At 37.7% G+C, this 22,126-nt stretch overlaps 1 protein-coding gene across 6 annotated transcripts in view; it reads left to right on the forward strand.

The window, feature by feature from the left end:
• Positions 1 to 83: 83 nt before the first annotated feature.
• The window catches only part of NEK10 (NIMA related kinase 10), a 115,244-nt gene continuing 93,201 nt past the window's right edge, over positions 84 to 22,126 (forward strand). For all 6 annotated transcript variants that reach the window (XM_080385815.1, XM_080385810.1, XM_080385811.1 and 3 more), the window contains exons 1-13: positions 84 to 5,957; positions 6,284 to 6,344; positions 7,439 to 7,569; positions 8,080 to 8,178; positions 10,921 to 11,005; positions 11,773 to 11,814; positions 13,938 to 14,016; positions 14,360 to 14,427; positions 16,346 to 16,425; positions 17,656 to 17,742; positions 19,264 to 19,488; positions 19,913 to 20,052; positions 21,685 to 21,746. In XM_080385815.1, coding sequence (XP_080241941.1) covers positions 5,884 to 5,957; positions 6,284 to 6,344; positions 7,439 to 7,569; positions 8,080 to 8,178; positions 10,921 to 11,005; positions 11,773 to 11,814; positions 13,938 to 14,016; positions 14,360 to 14,427; positions 16,346 to 16,425; positions 17,656 to 17,742; positions 19,264 to 19,488; positions 19,913 to 20,052; positions 21,685 to 21,746 — 1,233 coding nt within the window. In that variant the 5' untranslated portion in view covers positions 84 to 5,883. The remainder of the gene's footprint in view (positions 5,958 to 6,283; positions 6,345 to 7,438; positions 7,570 to 8,079; positions 8,179 to 10,920; positions 11,006 to 11,772; positions 11,815 to 13,937; positions 14,017 to 14,359; positions 14,428 to 16,345; positions 16,426 to 17,655; positions 17,743 to 19,263; positions 19,489 to 19,912; positions 20,053 to 21,684; positions 21,747 to 22,126) is intronic.

Raw genomic sequence — 22,126 nt, forward strand, 5'->3', positions numbered from 1 at the left:
GTTTTATGCCGCGGTGGGGGCGGGCGGCGCCGGCGTCCCCGTGCCCATGGCAACGGTCCGCGGCGGCGGCGGTCGCTGGGCTGCTGGGGCAGTGCGGTCCGCGGCGGCTTGCCGTTGGCTGGCGAGCACGGCTCCGTGGAAGAAGGTGGGACGCGATTGGCCGCGGGGAAGGGGTTCCGTTCCCGGCGGAGCGCCGCGGAGCATCGCCGGAGGCGGACGCGGCAGCGGGGGAGAGCTCGCGCCGCGGCGTGAGTAGGGGGCACGCGTGGGGCCCGGTGGGCGCAGCTCTCGGAGGGGGCGGTGGGGCGGGAGCGCCGCCCGCCCAGCCCAGCCCAGCCCGCTCCGCTCCCCCGCGCCCAGCCCTGGGAAGGGCTCGCTGCCCCCACGGCGGATGGTTCACCCGCTGCGGCGGGGTCGAGGGCGGCCGTGGGGAGGGGACGAAGGAGGGAACCGAATTAGGCTGCTGCCTTCTGGTCGCGTCACGGTTCTGTCACTGGAGGATCGCGTACTCCAGCCGTGGTGTAATTAAGTCACTTTGAAACCTTTCCCTCCAAGCTGACGCTGAAAAAGTCTAAAGAGAGCGTTTACTGTTTAGGGATGTATGTAAACGTGCATCTTGGTATAAAACTTGAAAAAAATAACCAAGTGCTGAGGCAGGTCTGTGCGTGGTCATGAATATGACGTGAAAGCTCCAAGGAATATGTGTGCTTATGAAGCGAAGCCCGGCTGGGGCGGCGTGCTGCCTGCCAGCCCCACGGCGCCTCGGCCACGATCTCACCTGACAAACCAGAAGCCATGACGCTAAAACAAGGGTTACTTTGTCCCCATCACCCCCCATTCCTCCTAATGACATCTTCCCCAGCCCCGCACCTATACCAGCTCCAGGCATTCAGAAGGCATGAAGCAATCATGGCTCCCAGAGGTTCCAAGTCCAGCACTGCAATTCCCTAAAAAGGCCTGCCTGGTAGCAAGGGCAGAGAGGGTGAATTTCACGGAGCTACGTATTATTCTTGAGTCGATACAGAGCTGCTCACTAGTCCTCAGAATTTTTTTTTTTTTTTTTTTTTTTTTTAGGCAGACTCTTACAGATAAAAGTTAGGATCTGGAAAATAGCCCAGCGACTCGTGTTGCATGGATTCAGGAATCTGAGAATAGGCCTGGCCATTTATGGCTCCGCTAGAACTGGAGTAGTGTGAGTAAAAACAAACAAACAAATAAAAAACAACCCCAAACCAGCAGTGGACTGAGTATTTTGATTTGTTAGGAAAACAGGAACCTTATACTGGATCCCAGTTTATCTTTACAGAACCTTTAAAGAAGTTATTAAACAAAGTAAAAATTGAGAAAAATACATGCATGTGGAATTTTTTGTGTATAGAAAGCATGTAGATTTTCATATTGATTCAGGCAATAAAATGTGTGAGAAATATTTTTCAAACATTGTAGGCATTCATCGGTACAATTTCTTAGACACGGGCTGTTACCGGTGATGACCCATCCATCCTTGTGACTGCCGTGCTCTCTGAGAACAAGAGGGGAAGCAGTCCAGGGTTCCTTTGGTTTCATCAGACTGGAGAAGGAAAAGTACCTTTTGGGAACTTCTCATCATCTTTGATGCTTCCTTTGCCGTAATTTTCACTGTATTTGAAATGCATATCTATTTTGACAATAATATATTGATAATTTCTCTTTTAAGGAGTGAATTTTCATCTGACCTCGTACCTGGCTTAATGAGAATTCTGATGCTGGTATTAGATACATTCCTATCTATCACCAGCATCAGAATTCTTATTAAAGCCAAGATATAGCATATCTGCTGCTTTTTTATCCACCTTAAGCCAGTTAACATTCTGTGTATAATTAGATAGTGGAACTCAGCCACTGGATTAAGAAAGGAGTTCAAGGGTAAATCAGGCTTACAAGTGACCCGTGTCCAGTAGTAATTGCTAATAAATATTGTAAGAATGTAAGACATACTTTTGTTTAAGAGAATTTCTAACCAATACACTGTAGTTAGTGGAGGTAGATTTCTTCTCCAACATGTCTTTGTGTTTTTATTTTGGAGTTTGTTTCCACCTGAAGTTTTGTGTGCTTGTGTTATCTGAGACATAGCCTGGGCCACAGATCAAGTCTGGGGTGGCAATTCCTTTTTCTTCTGTTTCTCATCATGTGAATTCCTTAATTTCTGACAGGGTTCTTGGAGCGTTTCTTGTCTTATTCTGCTCAAGAGCACTATCAGAACGCACCTCTCTTCCTACGTAATTAACTAATTAAATTTAATTATCCCCAGTTAAAATTAATTGGTTACTATTGCTCTTATTTCTTTTTTTCAAATGGAATTGTATAAGCCTCTATGCTGTAAAGATATTTTCCTTTGAATGTGTTTCTGTTCTTTTAAAGAGTTGTCTGATCTCAATCTTCTCCTGGCACAGCCTAAGTGAAATGTGAGTGGTGTTTGGTTTGTTTCTTATACATTACTCATGGCTGGCTTAATAGCTGGGGGATAGTTATGAGGACAGTTAATAGCCTGGCTCCATGGAAATTTCTGCTGGCATGAGTAAAGAAGAAACACAGAGGCGGGAACTTACTCAGTGATTTCAAGGAAGTCAAATAACTGTGAGAATAGGTAAGAAAATATTTCATGTCAGGCTTCTCTCAGGCTGATGATATAAGGAAAGCAGGGGGTGGTTTCCTTTTGTCTACCCCTCACTTGGGCTGTGGTGCTAACACACCTACCTGATTTAACGACTGGCTACTGATGAAAGGGTTCTCTGCTCTTCTCCCTCTGTTTACAGCTGGGCATTCCTGCCCCCTGCCTTGTCAGCAGAGATAATCATCAGGACACTAACAGTGAGCTAAACTGGTTGAAAACTAAATATACGAAGGGAGACAAACTGTTTTCTGCCTTTTTAACTCTCTAAACTGGCTTGGGTTTGGGTCAGATCAGCCGAGAAGTGGAGCGGAGCGGCTTAGGTTGGGAAGGGAGGGATTTGCCATTTTCACTGGCAGCTGGCTCTTAATTAATCGGTTTATCTGTGTAGTAAAGCTGAAGTGCACAACAGTTTAAGCTGCATGGATAAATGCACCTTTCTGCATATTGTCCCTGTCCTTGTACAGCAGAAGTACTTGGGGACAAGCTATAAGGTAATCAGGGTTAAAGTAGGGGAGATTATTTGTAACCTGTATCAGGCTTCCCAATCCAGTGAGCTGTGTGTCTGTGGTGATGCTGTGCTGACAGACCAAAGAGGTTGTGCACGGGTCAGTTTGTGGGCAGGGCAGGCCTCTTTCTGTTGAAGTGCTTGCTGACTTGTGCTGGTTTAGTGGCCTCTAGGGAACCGGGAGGTAACCTCAGGGCGAGTCACAGAACCGGTTTGTGTTTTGGAAGAGACCTTAAAGATCACCCAGTTCCAACCCCCCTGCCATGGGTAGGGACACTTCCCACTAGACCAGGTTGCTCGAAGCCCCATCCAGCCTGGCCTGGAACACTTCCAGGGATGGGGCATCCACAGCTGCTCTGGGCAACCTGTTCTAGTGCCTCACCACCCTCACAGTAAAGAATTTCTTGGGGCTGCATCCTTGGGTGAGCTACATCCCTCCATCCCTCCATTCTCAGACGGCTGTGAAGGGAATTTGGGTTGATGTTTGTCAGGTTCAGTTTTGTACAGGGACATTTGGATCTGTAATGGTAATGAACTGTTAAAATGTTAGTCACCTGTTACTCTGTTTCCTCTTTACTAAGGTACCACAAACAGCAAAGGCATTGGACTGGCAGCCAGAAAGCAAAGTTGGTCTACAATTGTAAGATTTTGTAAATAATCCCAAAGACCTAATAATTTCAGATGAAATCCTAGCCATACTAGGAACCCTCCTGTTTATGGTTTTAGAGGTTTAACCGAAGGATTACTTTTTTTAAATGGGATGCTGAAAATTTTAAAATTTAGTGGTATTTGCTCATGGACCAGTTGTTGTGTGTGTCGTTTGTTTGGTGATTCTGTAGGCAGTTGATATCTGTTCTTTGTAAACACGTACTTGTGAGCAGGTTGATAATTTGTAAGTTTCACAGTTTTTCTTACTGTGCAAATGTGAGGTAGTGATTGCGTTGTGTCATACCTCAGTAATCTGCCAAATGGATTGGGATACTGGGGAGAGGATAGGAATACAAATATCACTAAAGCTACATGGAAATTCTTACTCATGAGGATTCTTAAAGACGTTTCGCAATGCACATAGCTTCTCTTAACTTTTACTGCTTTTGAAGTTAAAGTTCAGTTGAACTAGCTTAATTTGGTTTATTCTAAATTCGGGAATTTTGCCTGCTGACTGGTAGAACGGATCCTGTTTATATTAATTCCCTGGTAATAACAGGTAAACAGAAGTGTTCTGAGGTGTTTTTTAATAACCCTGTTGAGTGAATGCATGGAGAAGAGAGGAGGAATTTTTTGGGGGATCCAGATCAGTCATTCTCTGGGGCGGGACTGGTGGTAAGATAGAGACATGTTCCAAAGAATAGAAATAGAGAACTGGGCTTACAGGCCACGTACCAGAGTGGGTTAATACAGTGCAGGAGTTCATCCTGTTAACAGCTGCATTTTGGGTAGTTCTGTGTCTGATTGGAGAATGCGTATTTGGGAAAACAACTGCTTTTCAGTTGGGAAGCAGCAGCTTCTGGTAGTTCACAATGCTTTTGTTTCCTGCCACGTTTTCTTCTTTTCCTTTACAAGGAAGAGGAATAAAAATCAGTAGCAGAGAAATTCTACACTGCACAGAAAAAAGGGGTTATCATATTTTATATGGAAAATCCTATTAATGGTCCATATTTAGTAAATAGTAAAATGGGCAAAAAGGATCAGACAGTGGTATTATATCCTCATTTTTTAAATCAGAGGTGCTCTACCAATATGCTACAGGTGTATGCAGTTCTCAGGGATAATTCTTCAGCCCCAGCCTTTTTGTCACTCAGCAAGATCTGCATCAATGTAATTGCTTTTGTGGCAGCAAGAGATTTCTCTTGACTATCCTCTTTCTATGTATTTCTGTCTCTTTCCGGGGTTTTGTAAGATTTTTCAGTGAACAAGTGTTGTATACTATGCAAGCAACAAGCTGTGGGCTTTTGTGGGAAGTCAGACCTACAGGCTGGATATTTGTCTGCAGTGGATCTAATATGTGGTAATGGCCCTGATGAAGCTGGGCTGTACAGCTCTGCTCATCTGTGGAAATAAGCTGTGTGTCCTACTGCATGAAAAGCTGGGCACTATTGATATAAGGCGTTCGGCCTTATATATATATATATATATTTCCTTATATAAGGAAATTCAGAAGACCCACATTCCAAACTACTGAAGATTACTGTGATTCTTTGATAGACTGAATGATGTATGAGTCTCATTTATTTGTCAGATACATCCTTTTTCTAACCCTTCATCTGTCTTGTTTATGTAGATGATAAAACTATTATATTCTCTGTTGTCTAGACAACAGATTGTAGGATACAATCTTGATGTCAGCTTCTGCACTGCTGTAACATAAATAGCCAATCCACAGTGAGAAATAATGGTAATAAGAAGCAAGAAGAGGAAATATCCTAATAAAAAAATATGTGTGATAGCAAGCGCCAATGTTACCTACTCATGTCTTGGGAAATCAAGGTTTCTGTATGTTAGGTTAATTACTTTCTTGTTAATATCTGGAATTCTGAAGGATATCCTCATATAATGCCCAAGGGTTCATGTTGAGAAAATGGTAAAGCTGCTCTTTTTTTTTCCTAACAGTTGTATCAGTTGGTTCTGTAAGTAAACATGTGTTGCTTTTGCTGCAATGATTTAACTCTATCTACTTTATTTTTAAGGAAATGAGTTTTTAGCTATGTGATAATAGTGATACGCAATGCCTGATCAGGACAAAAAATTGAAGAGCACAGAAAAAGCAACAGACAAAAAACCTCATGGGATCTCTATGAGGTATAGTATCTGACATCTTTCTTTGAACTTCAGCAGGACCCATGTGGAATTTGCACTGACTGCCAAAGCGGAGTGCTTTAATTTGAAATGCAATATAAACATGACAACTGTTACTCTGGTCACAAAGTTTATTTACACCTTTGTTGATTTAAAGCATTCTGGGGAAGCTATAAATTCTTCTGTATGCAAAATGGGGACATTAGGCAACACTAGAAAACTTTATTTTCTGTCAGTGGCATTGTTTCTTGTTGACCTTTTTTAATCTTGTAGAAGTACTTTTATGTAACTATTAACACACACATTTATGCTATTGTGTTTTATCCTAGGGATTATTCTGATCTTAAAAGACTTCAGTCTCTCTTAAATGTTCAGTCAAGGAACCGACAGGTATTTTTCAACAACTGTTATTTAACACACTGTAGAATTGTATAATTGTAAGTAATAGTGAGTATGGTTTGTGGCAGATGCTTAGGATATTGTGTTCTATTATGATTAAATGTTAGCAAAATCTTGTGTAGTGGATATCTTTTTATTTTTTTCTCCTGGCAATCTTTGCCACTTTGTGGGACAAATCCCATTTAGAAAGGGTGAAAGAATGAAACAGACCAACTTTCCATACTACTCTGCTGTAATTTTTATTTTAACAGGAAAAAAATTGGTTTGTTTTATATCTTGAGCATCCAGCTATTGTTGCATATAGTCAAGTAGCCTAACAGATTTGTTTTTCTTTCATGCCCTTCCACAATGTCACGAGAAGGTAGGCTTAGAGATGTATTAGTTACAACACGATGAAGAGTGGTAAAGAATACAAAAGATGATCAGTGTTTTAACCATAACAATTTGTGTTTGGAGAATAACAGTTCATCTAAAAACTTTCAAGGCATACATATCAATGCATTAAATTAAAGTTACAGGACACGGTAAAATCTTCACCTCAACTACTCACTTAGTGAATCTTGTATTTGCCATTTGAAGCAAAGAAAACCAACACATGATGATGGGTGTGAGTCTTTGGAATGCCAGAAGATTTTCTCCCTTTCTGTTCTGTAAAAAGGTATGACAAAATGACTTAGGGATTCATCCATGTGAGGTAGGAGTTATGCACTCCCTTCTGGGATAGAGGCATGGAATTGCTTCTGAGCAGAAAGTTGAAACATCTGAGTTCTACAACCTAAAAGGAATATGAAGTCTCTAATTTTAGAAGTAGGAGAGGTAAGGAGCATAGATAATGAGTGTTGCAGATTCTATTGAGCTTTACTATCACAAATTTTAAAAAGGTGCTGTTCTTCACAATTTATACATCTCCATGTACTTGTCTTCCAGCTGTGCTTTGCATCAGTTTTGTTTTATTTGGGGTGTGTGTATTTTATAATGGCAAGTTATAGGTCCAAAGTTCAAGTCAGAACTTGAGAAAAGGTACTCTTGCTTGATAACGTAAAATGCAGTGCTTGCCTTATTAATACTATCCCCTTCCTATGCAGCTTCCAGCTATACATTTTGGAAGTGGTCAAACCACTGTGACAAGAGCTTGGCAAAATGTCAAAAGCAGTGAACAAAATGCCCATGGTCAATGGCAAGAATCAGTAGAAGCTGCTGAGCTTGAAAACTTTAGGTAAAAAAAGAAAGAAGCTAGTATGATGACACTGTGTTGTGTATCTCTGAACATCTTTATATATCTAAAACATGCTGAGGTGTTGAAGGCATTTATGTTTGTGCTTATATCTGTTACGTGTGCTTTTGTGTTAACGCACTATCTGAGATATGAATTATATATTATTAACTTTCTAAATCTGTGAATGTTCCTGCTTTTGTAAGTTTCACATGCAGGCTCCCACTCTGCGGAGTGCACTCTTGAGAATTAATATAGTAAATTTAAATAAAGTAATGTTTTCTTTATTTGGAAAGCTTATATTAGACCATTATAGTAGTCTCAAATTATATATGAGACAGATTGTTCTTCCATACTGATAAATGTCTGGAAATCTGAATTGTGTTATTCCATAGTAATTGCTAATATGACATTTCTTAATTTTTCTTGCTAATGTTAAGTTTTGGCAATCCAAAATTATCTTGTGGCAAGATAATCAGCAATTCAGCATTTTTCTTCTTCCCCCCTCATTAGTGTGACCTACAAGAATGAGAGAAATTTTAGCAAACATCCCAAACATAAGCTGTTTCAAGAGATCTTTACAGCTTTAGTTAAGAAGAGACTTACCTGCAGGTCAGTATGTTGAACATATTCATATCCAAGGAGGGTCACTCTTTCTTGCCTTAAGCGAAGAACTAGGATGCATGGATAGTATTTCATATTATTTCAACAATAGACCTCTGTGTGGAACCCAGTAGTTTCACATCTCTGCATAATCTCAATTTCTAACAATCACTTCTGTATTGGCTTTGAAGACTGAATGCTCAGGTTAGTGGGATGGAAAAAGGAAAGACTGGGTATGTGATGAAAACTGGATGACCAAAATTCTAATAGCTGCTATGTGTCCTTGATCATTTGTCTGTATCTGTAATCTATGGTTCACTTTTCTAATCTCATTTTTATTTTACTGATTTTATTTGTGTTTTATGGACTGTCACTTTCTTATAGAAATGTCAGTGACTTTCATAACATTCAGAGGAATTTATGCTACTGTTCATATGTATTTGTATTTATGTGTATAACAGGATTAGAAGGGGAAAACCCTTTCTTATTTGAGCAAGGGAGAAGTCCAAGACCTTAAAAAACCAGGGGAGTCAGAGAAATATTTTCTGAAAAAAATAACACTTTTTTCAGAATTTCTTTTACTATATATCACTGCAGCGTGTTGTATTTTTCCTTTTTAAAGCCCAAGTACGTTTTCTGTAAAAATCTTAAGTGGTACAGAAGCTTAAAGAAAGAATTCCAGATCATTTAAAGGTATTAATGTGTAACTGCTAGAATTTACAGAAGAACCTAAAAAAATCACATTTTTAAGGGTTTGCTTAGACCCTTTTTCAGAACTAATTAGGGAACTAGGGATCTCATCTTGGATTAAATAACAGTGAATTCAAGACAGATCATTTAAGTGATTTCTAAATCTGGTACCTCCTTTTTGCAGAAGAACTTTTATCTTTTCAGTACCCACAGTGGGATGTCAGTGGCTCAGCTTAATTTGCCAAAAATCTAAGAATAGTTAACATTGTGTCTTCCCAAATTCTATTCATACATTGTGGTGTACCTAGATTATATTGTGGGTTTTGTTTTCTTTGGTACTTGTTGTCATTGTTGATGACAATATAGCAAAACTATCCTCTTCTATGAAAAATTATAGCACCCAGGTAAGGTTAATGAAACAAGCATATTTTGGTAGGTACGTAAATCCCATAAGGTAAATGCAGTTACAAATGTGATTTAGTTGCCCTTTGTAAATATTTCACTGTGACTGCGATGATGTCCTCTCTTTGGAACTACGGCCATTGTGTCAGGGGCTTAGAAACTGTCACCTAGATTTGCATTACAAACTTCTGCTGGCATAACTATGTTGATTGGGATGCAAGAAGAAAATCACACTCATTTACTGGTGTCACTGTGTCAGCAGAAGTCCTGACTGGAGGTAGTTCCGTTGACAAGAAAGCTGTGGTCAGCTTAGCTTAAGTAGTTCGGATAAGGAGTATAGCCAGGCAGGCAGTAAAAATCCTGCTGGCATATGCTAGATATACACTAGGGTATCTAGTAATGTGTATTGTAAATGTAACTAAAGTAGAATAGGCTCTCAGATGTTAACCAGCCTCAGAGAATTACTGTTCCAGCTTGGAAATGTTACAAATACATTGCTCCATTAAAGAAACTAACTTCTGTCAAGAGTCAAAGCTTTTTGAAAGAATAACGTTGTTGAACTACTGTGGTAATGATCTTCAGACTACCCTAAAATCTGACCTGCAGATTTTGCATACAGGTATATGGTTGCTGTTTTCTTTCCATGAAAGTGTTGTGCCATTCTGAAGTGGCCAATTATGGAATCATAATGAAAAACAGTATTACTTTGGGCAGAATATTGGCACAGAAGGGCTGAGATTTTGTTAGTATCTATTTGTAAAACACTTATTTTTATCAAAACATTTTTAGCTGCTGGCGTCTTTCCCAACTGCAAATGATAAAAAGGGAAGAGAACTGCCACGTCCCATGGACTACTTCCATTCCTTGGAAACTTGCCCAGATATTGCAGATTCTGTCCTCTCAGTTAAATAACAACAAAACCACCATAAAAATGTCCAATTTTAGATTTAATTTAAATAGGAAAATGGGTGTGTATATATACCTTCAACAGACAAAGGAAATAGTGATTCCATTACTGGTATTTTATGCTGGATTACTGTCCCTGAATGCTTTGTGCAAATCTGAATTGTGTTTTCTACCAAGCCTTGTGCTGGGGAATTGTGGGGAGAAATACCTAAGAGGCAGTTCTGTTTGGAAGTATAATCCAATATCAACAACATTTAAACTAAATAACAAATTATTCCAAGGACTAACAGTATTACAGTTTTTAAAAGCCAAAATAGATTATGGTAATTCAAAAATTTATTTTAGGTTTAGTTATTTTTACTTCTGTAGCACCCATATTTTTATGTAAGTGTATTTTGTGCCCTGAAGTTTGATATGTGGTTTCTGAGTGATTTTGCCCCTTTGGGCCTATATCGAAACATTTAAAATAAGTTTATATCAAGGCATGATCAGTTTATGCTTAGAGATAGCATGTATTTTCCTGGATCAATTTGGTCGTACTAAGTGATGACTGGCAATATTCATATAATTAAATAAATTAATTTAAAGCTGTTACTGTGTTTGAATATAAATGGTGTTAGAAGTCCTATAGTATAGTATGCTGTACAGCTGTTGTAGGTCACTAATCCTCTAGTCGATTGATTACTGAATCCAAGTGTTTTAACACTTTTTTTTTTCTGTATTTGATTTATGATTTGCATATTTCTTTTACAGGGAGTGGGTTAATCAAGCTTCTTCCATCCATTTTCTCAGAGTGTTAATCTGCCTGAGATTATTAATAAGGGATCCATGCTATCAGGTCAGTATGTCAAAATACTGTTTATTGCTTGGATGAAAGAATGCATATAAGCATCATGCCTATGAGATATATTAGTGCATGTGTATAAAAACGAGCGTTCTTATGGATGCATACTTAATATATGTATGTATGGACCTATATTTCTGTATGTGAAGATGTGATTTGCAAAGAACCAGATTCCAAGAGTGACTTTGCACTGTTACTGCACAACTTGCTCTATTTCTGCTATTTCCTATGTAGCATCTGCTGCTAATCTTAATGAAGAACTTTTAAATCTCTGTAACAGATGGCTTTGCTTTGAGCCTTAGACTCTGTACTTGACTTTACCCTATAGATATGTAAAATCCCCATAATGTAATAATTGAAGAAAACTGAAAGCTGCCTATTCCTCCTAGCAGCCCAATGCTCTGAACTACAAACAGCTAGCTTTTAATTTTATTCTGCTTGTATAGTTGTTATTCATAGCACTAAGCCTCAGACATCTGGTAAGATACTTGGTTTTGTGTATTTCTTTTCTGTGTACCAAAGTTTATACCATTTTTCCAGTTTTAAAACCTCTAATATTTCACTTCTGTGTTTTTGTTGGTTTACTTATTATAAGTAATTCTGAACTCTGAAGGTGCTAAGCATCTCCAGAATCCATTGACTTCAACCACTGGAGTTAAGGTTTCTCAACATGCATGACAAACCAAGCGTTTATATTCTAGTGTTCTCTCATTCTAATGTTTTCTGTATTTTGACTCATTTTTTTTTAAATTTTCTTTTAGGAAATGCTCCACAGCTTGGGTGGGATTGAAAACCTAGCTCAGGTAGAGTTCCTCACAGTAGCTTTGTCCATTATGTTGTATGTCAGTTAATTACGATTAGAATGAAATACACTGTAAAAAGCAGTATACATATATTATTGGTTTATGGAAAGAAGCGAGACTGTTCCTGTTTCCACATAAGCAGTTGGTGTGGTTTTTTTCACTAGTGTGCAAAGCAACTGTCCTTATAATCTAGCAGCATTAACCCAGGAGTTTTAGGAAGCTTAACAAATGCTTCCTGAAGTGGGAGGATGAGAAAAGTCAGCACAATTGGTTCAGTCAAAAGTAACTGTAGACTTTGGAGGAAGATGAGTAAAGTCACCTTGACTTTTTAAAGGTGAAAGCAATAGTGATAAAATGTTGAACAGGTTTAAATGTGGGGACTACAGTACTTTTGCATTATAAAACATTATTGATAACTGACTGCTGTGTTATTGCTCTGTGTTAATACTGCTTTAGTCCTGGGTTTTTAATACTTGTTTATCAGTGCCAAGTTATCAGTGAGATATACCATATCTTGAATATCTTTGAAATTGTTGCAAGTTTTCTTTCTAGAAAAAACCCCATTTTTTTATAACAATTGTACCTTTCTAGAATGCAGTCATAAATTGTTAATATTTATGGACCACCTGTATTTCAAAGAACCAATAGTGTGCTATGAGCCCTTTGGTCAGACAGTCACCCGTTTGAAACGTCCCTAAAGTTGCAGGAGTTAAAGATTATTAGTTTCTAATCGATACAGTTCCCACAGGAACTGCTTGGTGTTTTCCAGTGTCTCATTAATGCTAGCCAACTTTTTTGTGGAGCTTGCAAAGTGCAACGGGCTGCTGAGATGCTGGCAACATCTGCAAGTGAAGTCCTCAGTGGCGGGAATCCAATTTGTGTAATTGATAATCATTTTTACTATGCGTGTGTTGCTGGCATAGAGAGTTTTAAAAGTCATGAGATGCAATTTTTATGATTTCTGAACTTCTGGGGAACTTAATATTTTGTGTCCTTTGAAGCAACATAAGATAAGTGTTAAATGCGTTTCCAGCACTCTGAAATGCAGTTTGAAAAAAGTTATAGCTGAGGTTTTCAAAAATCCCTCAGAAATTTGGAGGTGGTGGTAATTCCAAGATTAATTGTGCATCCAAATCTTCTTGCCAAATCACAAGTCTAAAGTCCTCCATTAGATCATTTTATACATCATTAAAAACATATTTTTCATTTTTTGGGGCAGTTTCAGATAAAAAACAGTTCTCATTTTAAAGTGTTTTAGGGTGTTTTAGTAGAAAACACTAATAAAATTGTTATTACCAGTATTGATTTGCATAGTAGTATCCTCCTCATGTGACTTTTCTTTCTAAATTATGCATTGCTCCTGTAGTTCTGGACTTCCTGTATCATCTGCTTGAAACCGCTATAGTTTCCCTGTACAGCGTTCTGGAAATTTCAAAATACCACCATATGTTAAAACATATATATAAGTAATGCCAAGAATCATATAATGATTCGTGTGTACTAAGAAACATTACATCCTTGTGATAATTCCCATTTCCTGGAAAAATATGTTTGACCAGGAGGTTAGCAGGTTTATTTAAAAAGATTAACCAGCATTTCCCACCAGTTGGCTATGTCCAAAAAAACCCCAAACAAAACCCAAAGCCAAAATCCCCCCTGGAGTTGTGTAGGTTTGGTAGACTCTGAGCCTGTCAGCTGTGTGGACTGAAGATCCATCTGGCTGTTCCAAACGGTGGCCTATAGCGGGTGGATACGGAGGGAAAAGTTTGACAGTAGAAACCATGTGTTGTGGTGATTTCCCAGAAAAGTCTTATCAGTCTCTAGCAGCTTGCAAAGAAGGGAGTTTTGGCCCTGGAAGTAGGGTCGTTGTATTTGGTAGTCTTCAGCTGATCATCTTGTTGTGGAATTTTACACTTACTTTTTGAATTCTTACACTTCCAAGTTCTGTTCCCTGACAAGTTTTATAGCAGATGTACGCGGGATGTTGCAGGCTTATCTTTTTCGTGAAGCAGACGCGCCACCTGCAGGCTATTTCTGTGCATAACACTCTAGGTTTATGAATTAAAAACTTTTTTTTTAACGGTGTCCTTTATTCCCCGCCCCCCCCCCCCCCCAACTTGTAGCATATGGAAACAGTAGCAAACAGCTATCTTGATTATGGAGAAGAGCACTATAATGTGGACAAGTTGGTCAACATGACATGTAAGTGTTAGAGCTAATAACATAAATTATAAGGGCGCTTAATTTTTTTTATGTGGGGCTTGAAATGTTTAAAATACTTCAGATGGTCATTAAGTAAGATATTGCTAGATTGCAGGCATTATCACACAGGTAAATACTGAAATTGCTGTGGAAAAGTACATCTTGGTTTTGTACATAAGTAATATTTCTTTAAGAAATTAATACCTCTATGCACTTGAAATCAGAGTATTGAAATGAGCTAGTCATGGCTGAAAGAACTTATCCAGTGTTTTGCTTTATTATAGTAAAATGAAAAATACTAAGTGATAAAGCTTCAATTTGTGTGACTTCCTTTGTTCCATAGACATTTTCCAAAAGCTTGCTGGTATTAAAGATCAAAGAGAATGGGTTACAGCAAGTGGAGCACATAAAGTAAGTGCTTTATAAAATTGCTAATTATAACCAATTAGCTACTTAACTAAATGACTTTTGCTTTTCAGATTTCATCTAGGTGGGAGTAAATTCCTTACCTTGTCAAGCTTGTAAAATAAGGTAATCTAAGACAATCTCAGTTCTGTGTTTTTTGTGGATGGAGTGATGCATCACTCCTAAGAGAAGTGCAGCAATGTGTTCGTTGGTATAAAACAGCAATTTAACAGAGTTTGATAGTAAATGTGACAGTGGTTTAACAAGATTTGATGGCAAGGCACATTTGAGGACAGAGGACAGGGTTAGGCAAAACTTTCAGAGACCCTCCCATTGAGTCATGAGGTTCAGAAAGGACCCCCTTGAGTTCTAAACTCCTTCTCAGAGGGGACTTCAGGCATGGCTAGGTCCAGACTTATTCTCAAACTTGGTCAATGGTTTGTATCTAAAGGATTATATGTGCACAATCAATCCTTTATACCACTTAGCTAAGATTTCAAAGTTTATCATGCTGTTAATCACTTACCAAGAATCTGTTGTGGCAAGGAATCTCTCAGTCTTGAGTAGTAACCTTGAGAGGTGTCTCTACTCAAGGGGACATCCTGGCATGCAGCCTACCGCCGTGCAGGAGAGTTCAATGGGCTCTGGGCTGTCCGCTATTTATGGAGTAAGATAATTGACTCGTCATATTTGCATACCGACTACAGAAATTAGCTTCTTTCAAACTTGGCTTGAGTCGGACCTTGACTAGCACTGTTAGGTGGATGCATTGTTCAAATTAGACCTTGGCTAGCATGTTGTTATCTGTCTCCCCCAAATCCACTTTGAGTTGGATACAGCCATGACGATCAGACTCAGATGCATCTGCATCGGTTAGGACTGCCACTGGTGGTATTCACTTCAGCATGTTATGGAAATAAAGAACAAGTCTGGGGGGGAGGAGCACACTGCCACAGTGTTTTACCGATGTATTAGTAGTATCATAAAAATTATTTCTTGCATGTAAGTTAATTGGCCTGCTGCATGGTTATTGGTTGTTTGAGATAAATAGGTCTTATATGTTTGGAATAAATTAATTCATATAAAAATTAGTACTCATGTGTACACTGTCCTGAGCTACATGTTACTATGATATGAACTGTTTCATATAATTTGTTAATATAAATATATATTTGTTTTTTAAAAATAAATTTCTGCTATGATTTTTCACTTATAAAGTATTCTGTGTCTAAACAAAACGGTATCAACTTAGACAGTGACAACCAAGACATCCTTGCTATACATTACTGCCAGTCTAAGGATTTTTTTGCTGATTTGCGGCCAAACTGAGAAACAGTAGAGATCATGACCAGTATAGGTAGTGCTTTGTGGTTCTGTTGTGCTGTAGTAAAACAGTGGCAATTATATTGGATAGTATCAGACAACATTATTTTAGAGAATCTAGACATATAGGAAATTTACATCAGTTGCTGGGTTAATGGCTGGACTCTAAAGGTCTTTTCCAACCTAAACGGTTCTATGATTCACTGACAGAATATATGCAGGGCCTTAGAGTTACATACCGTGTTGTTTAAATATAAGCTGAAAATTAACTTTTTGCTTTAGTAAGCCTTGACTTAGAGATCTGAAGCATTTTACATGGAACAGATTTTTACAGTGATATATTGTTGGACCAGATGCTTTAGCAGTCAGGAGAGATGCCGGTTGCAGTTTGAGAAGAAACATCCTTGCTTGTCCTAAGACTGGGTGTAGTCTAAGACTTTAAGTGTATATTTATGTGTACTTTAGATGTACCTAAGACTTAGTGTAAGGGTTTGGTATCTTAATTTTGACTTTTCAATAAATAACTCTACGTATGTTTGAGTTATAAAAGAAAATCATATAATTTATATTTATTTATCTTGTTTTTTGTTTCGTTTTCCAGACCTTAGTAAATTTGTTATCTGCCAGAGACAGCAATGTGCTTTTGGGTGCCCTCCTTGCTCTGACTAGCCTAGCAGAAAGGTAAGTTCGACTTAATGTGCTGTAGTTCACAATAAGTGTTTTAATGTCACCTCTTGACACAATATTAAAACTGCCATTTATGAGGAAGCCTTCTTTTTTTCAAATTGAGGCCTTGTTCTGTGGAAGTCTATGAAGTGTGCTTAATTTTATGTTGAAGCAGTAGAAACTAAGTAGAAACTTTAGTCCTTGCAGCAGAGTTCTTGCTCATGTGAAGAACTTTGCAGGACTAGAGTCATAGAACGTCTCTTTGCAATCCCTGTGCAGTGCAGGCTTCTGGAATTCTTACTGGCTTCCTGCATATAAAAGCCTTTTGTGCTGAGCTTAATGTGACAGTGCCTCACAATAACCAGTAAGAATATCGTTCAGTGTAGTAAATAGTGAATGCATACACTCAGATCCATTCATATGTATCTTCTCTTCGCTAATGACAGTTTTAAATAAAAACAAGACTTTTTCCCTGGTGTGGAGGGGGAAGAAAAGGAAAAGGAAAATACAATATTTTTCATCCTTGATAGTTTTATAGAAGAAAAGCTACTGCTTCTACATTATTGTTGCTGACTTCCAGACTTGTCTAACAATTAAATGAAAAATTATAAGGAAAATTACAAAACTGAAGAGAATAGATATGATTCCTTGAGATCAGTAGAGATTTATTTACTAAGATTTTTCTGAATTTTCGCTTTTCCCAAATTTCTTTCATTCTATTTCAGTTTGGTTTTTTTTTTTTTTTTTAATATCAGTATTAATTTAAATGATGTTATACATATATTTTCAACTTCCATTTAACTTTTTTCACAGAATTAAGTGTCTTACATTTGGACTGGGCAAGAAAGTGGAGTATGTTACAAATATGGAAATTGTGGTTCATTCTAAAAATGTACCTAATTTGCTTAATTTCTAGTAAGAAACAAATTAAATAATTTGTGTATTTACTTTTATGTATTCATGTTTACTTTTTTTTTGTAATGGGAAAATTGGAAATTGTTGCACTGTCACTCTTATTCATGTTTACTTTTTTTTTGTAATGGGAAAATTGGAAATTGTTGCACTGTCACTCTTGACCCAGCATATTTTTGTGGCTTTAAATATTTGTGTGCACAACATGATATTATTACTGAAGATTTGAGAAGAAAATAATTGGTCAAATGTGTAAGGAGGGAGGCTAAAGAGCAATGTGGTTTTTTCATATAATTTAATTTGATATAAATGCCAGGAATAATCAATTTGTAGTCCAGAATGTAGGGAGAAGATAAGTGAACTCACCATTGTTGAGAACTTGCTGGTGATATTACATGAATACGATTTGCTTTCTAAAAGGTGAGACTTTGCTTGTAGATCAATTGTGTTAAAATATATTTTGACTTTTTCATTTAGGGATGTGTTTTATTTAGAGGAAATAGATAATGTACCACTTTATATACTTGAAGTAAAGTTCTGACGCCTATGTATTTTCAGTCAGATACTGACAGAGCAAAATCTTTTCTACTAGTTTTGTTTTAAGCTATTCTTCTATCTTCACTGATGGCCTACAGTGCAATGCAAATAAATTGCAATGTTACGTAACAGTGGTATCTGTTACGGTAACATTGCAATTGGATTGTATGAAAGTGATAGCAGTTGCTTTTCTTGGTGCATCTCCTCTTTGTTCCTGGCAGACTTGAGTGGTTAGATGGAGAACACACTGAACTCTGGCAGTTCCTGGGATGCCCAAAATAAACGAGTAAAAAACTGCAAGATATACAACTGTTGTAGTTTATGCCAGAGGCTGGGTCAGACCCCACATCCCTTCAATAAGAAAATCGTAAAGGTTCCTTCAGTTCTTTAAATGTCCTTTCATCTCAGCTAAAACTCCTACATAAGCATAGTATATCTGCATTTCAGTAAGAAACCAAAAGATTCTTAAATTTGATATTATGTCATTTTTCCTATTGCATTTTAAATACTGAAGAGATTTTTTTTTAAAATGTCATGTTTAATTATTTCACACATGTAAATTACTTTATGTATAACTAAAGATAAAGAAATTGAATATACCAAAAATTTGTGTTTAGTTTCTGGATTTAAAATTATTTTGATTATCTGTAAACCAAAGTTTGTTATAAAAACTGGAATTTGAATGTAGACAGGAAGCTGATGAAGATCAGTGCTAGTTAAGAATAGTATTAAATTCAGATAGGAGTCTGAATTCATATGTTTCATGAAACATGTGCAGCTTTTTTTCTTCAAGTAGAGATGGAAATCCCTAGTTGTATTTTCTATGGAAAGTCCACCTTAATTGGGGTGAAGTTATTGTCTTCATTCTTTTATTATCTTTATTGTCTTCATTCAATTATTATCTTGTATAAACCTTTTAAATGATATATCCAAACTCATTTTAAACATAATATTCAAACAATACTAGAGAAGAATCACTATTATTTGTGGAATTACTCTAATTCCACAGATGGGATTTACCAGTTCGTGCAGTCAGTGCTACTTGTAGTACTAATGCCATTAAAAAGAAAGTGGTACCACAGATGACTGCAGTCCCTATGGCCACCTCCATCCTGGCTGCGAATGCTTGGCTGCCTATACTGGCAGTGAAACTCAATGTAGTTATAATTTCATCCCTTGTAAGAATGTGCATCTCCTCCTTCTTTTCCATTTTTTTTTTCTTTTTTTAAATGATGACTTTAACCAGTTTACAGTGACTTTAAGCAATTTCCTTTAACTTCTTTTTTTTATAGGACATCTCTGCTTGTTCTTAAATGTTTGCTGTGTTTTTTCCCCTTTGCTAACTGACAATAGAAAGTAATGATGGAGTTATTATTAAAATTTCTTGCTGAATTTTTTTTTTAGGGTCACAGCAGAGTTGCTACGACTCCTCTGTGCGGAGTCACAAGTTAAAGAGCAAGTAAAAATGTATGAAGGAGTTCCAGTCTTGCTCAGTTTGCTCCATTCTGATCATATCAAACTTCTATGGAGTATAGTTTGGATTCTGGTACAGGTTTGTGAAGATCCTGACACTAGTGTGGAAATCCGGATTTGGGGTGGAATCAAGCAGCTCCTTCATATATTACAAGGGTAGGTTTTTGGTCCTCAAGATTGTGGCAATTATATGAGACTGTTTCATATTTTAAAATGTATTTGACCAAGCCCTGTTTTATTAAATAGCATCTTTGGTTTTGTTCAGCTGTATGTGATGTCTGCAGAAATTGAAAGGCTATTTAGAACATAATGAATAAGTATTTTTTTTTCCAGCAATGCATATTTCATTTTTTCAGTGTATAAACTAAATAATGAATAAATATGTCATTACTGTCTACTTAGTTTCCCTGTTAATCAGACACATATTCAGTGAGCTAGAATTGTGAATATAATTGATGAACATGGGAAAGGAATTTTCTGTTTAAAGGCTTGTTTGCTTTTTCAAAATTTCAGAAATGGTTAACAAAGATATGTTAAGCTATTTTTTTACACTGCAATTCCAACTCCCCCCTGCCCCCAGGGAAAGAATTCTTGTTTCTGATCGGTCTTCAGTTGGAAGTTTATCTAGTGCAAATGCAGCAGGGAGAATCCATTGTCTTCATTTGTCAGATGGTTTGAGTCCTGATGAGATGCAAGAAAACACTTTTTCACTTCAAGCAGGTAGGTTAATAAGACCTAATCCTCTGTTATGTGTTTCCTTACACTTGCGTTAAAAGGATTCAAAATATTTCCAGACTGAAACTGTGAATTTTTATACCTGCTTTAGGGAGTAGGAATACTGAATCAACTGTGTTTATTTCTAAATGTGCAATACCAGCACATATTTTCAAAAAGCACACTTTTTTTCAGAAAGAAGCAAAGGATAAAGTATTAAGTACATGGGAATCATACATATTTCTTCCACGTGTAAAAATTTCTCAAACATACATGTATTTTTTTAAAATTTTGCTTTTAGCCTGAGATTATTTTTCTTTGATCATATTTTCCCCTCTATTCAAATTTACTATGGTAGATCAATCATGAATTGATTATGATGGAACTCTTTCAAAGTGCTATTTTAAAGACTACCAGTCAGGTAAGGATTCCTCAGTAGTTATGGAGAGAATCCCTTTTAGAGATTTCTCAGTAACACATCGACTATCCATTCTGATCCTCCTTCTGGAGGATCATGTCTTTTTTTCCAGTGACTATAGAAGGACAATGCAAAATATCCTTACTAGGATTACATGAGCCTTTACAGTATCTTCCTGAAAGCTGTATCATAATACATATGTGTTTTTGAATACTTCATCATGAATGTTACCTCTGAAGAGCTGGTAATGTGAAATCAATTGCAGTACCAAAAGCATTGCCAGCATGGAGCTTATTTCTGTGTTACTTCTGCCCTCCCTAAGGACTCCTACAAAAGAGTAAGCACTGAACTTACAGAGGTCTTTTTTAGTTCTGACTGAATACTCGTTTGTATTTCTAGCCTTCTGTATCGGGTGTAGGTGGCAGTGGTTTTTTAGCAGGGGGCCTGCAGGGGTGGCCTCTGTGTAAGGGATTGCTCAGTGCTGCACACAGCTGGTTCCAGCTGGCTCCACAACAGAGATCATCCAGTGCTGGCCAAAGCTATGCCCATCAGCAAAGTCAGTGGTGCATCTGTGAAAACACAGTTAAGAAAAGGCAAAACTGCTGAGTTCAACAGAGGAGAGGGGAAAAAAGCCCCACAACACAGGGTAAGAAACAGCAGTGCAAACAGCAAGGTCAGAGAAGAAGGAGAGGGAGAATGTGCTTTAGGCACCAGAGCAGAGATTCCCTTGCAGCCCGTGAGAGAGACCTCAGTGGAGCAGGTATTCATGCTGCAGCGTGTGTAGAGGACCCACACCGGAGCAGGGGAAAAGTGTGAGGAGAAAGGAGCTGCGGAGCGGAACTGTTATGTACTGACTGTAACCCTCATCTACCAGATCCAGGCAGAGGAGTTGGGAGGGAATGAGTGAAGATGAGTCTGGGGTGAAAAAATGGTTGAGGTGGGGAGAAGGTGTGTTTTGATTGTTTGCCTTTGGATTTTTGTTACCAAATTTATTTAAATTGGCAATAAATTAGATTAATTTTTCCAAAGTCAAGTCTGTTGGTGAGCAATCTCCCTGTCCTGACCTATGAGTTTTTCCATCCTGTTTTCTCCCTCTGTCCTGTTAGGGAGGGGAAGTGAATGAGCAGCTGGATGGTCCTTAGCTAAGGTTAACCCACCACGCTATCTGAATATATTTATGGATCTGAGCCTAAATGTTTGCATCTGAATTTTGTTTCTAGCTTGTTGTGCTGCAATTACTGAACTGGTGCTCAATGAGACTAATGCTTACCAAGTTGTACAGGTAGGAAGACTTTATTTAGTTACATAAGGCGTTATAATTTTACTTTATTGTTCCTATTTGTCACCATCATTTAATTAAAAAAACAAAATGCATTTGAAAGAGATTGGAAAATATGTGTTTCTATAATTTCAGCATGTTTGTTTCTTTATACATTTACACACAGAGACATTGACACAAAAATATCAGCATACGTATCTAGTTGTCGGAATGTAAACTGCTTTATTCAGACAAGGTTCATTTTGGTTGGCATCTCTTGCCATATTCAAAATAGGATCGTAAATAAGAGTAATCATGAAATTAACTTAGAAATACAGAACCTGAATTTCATGAAGTTTATTAAAACAAACTCTGTACACCTTAATACTGGCGTGCTGTTGTTT

This window comes from Falco punctatus (genome assembly GCF_963210335.1).
Source record: "Falco punctatus genome assembly, chromosome: 4".
Lineage (NCBI taxonomy): Eukaryota > Metazoa > Chordata > Aves > Falconiformes > Falconidae > Falco > Falco punctatus.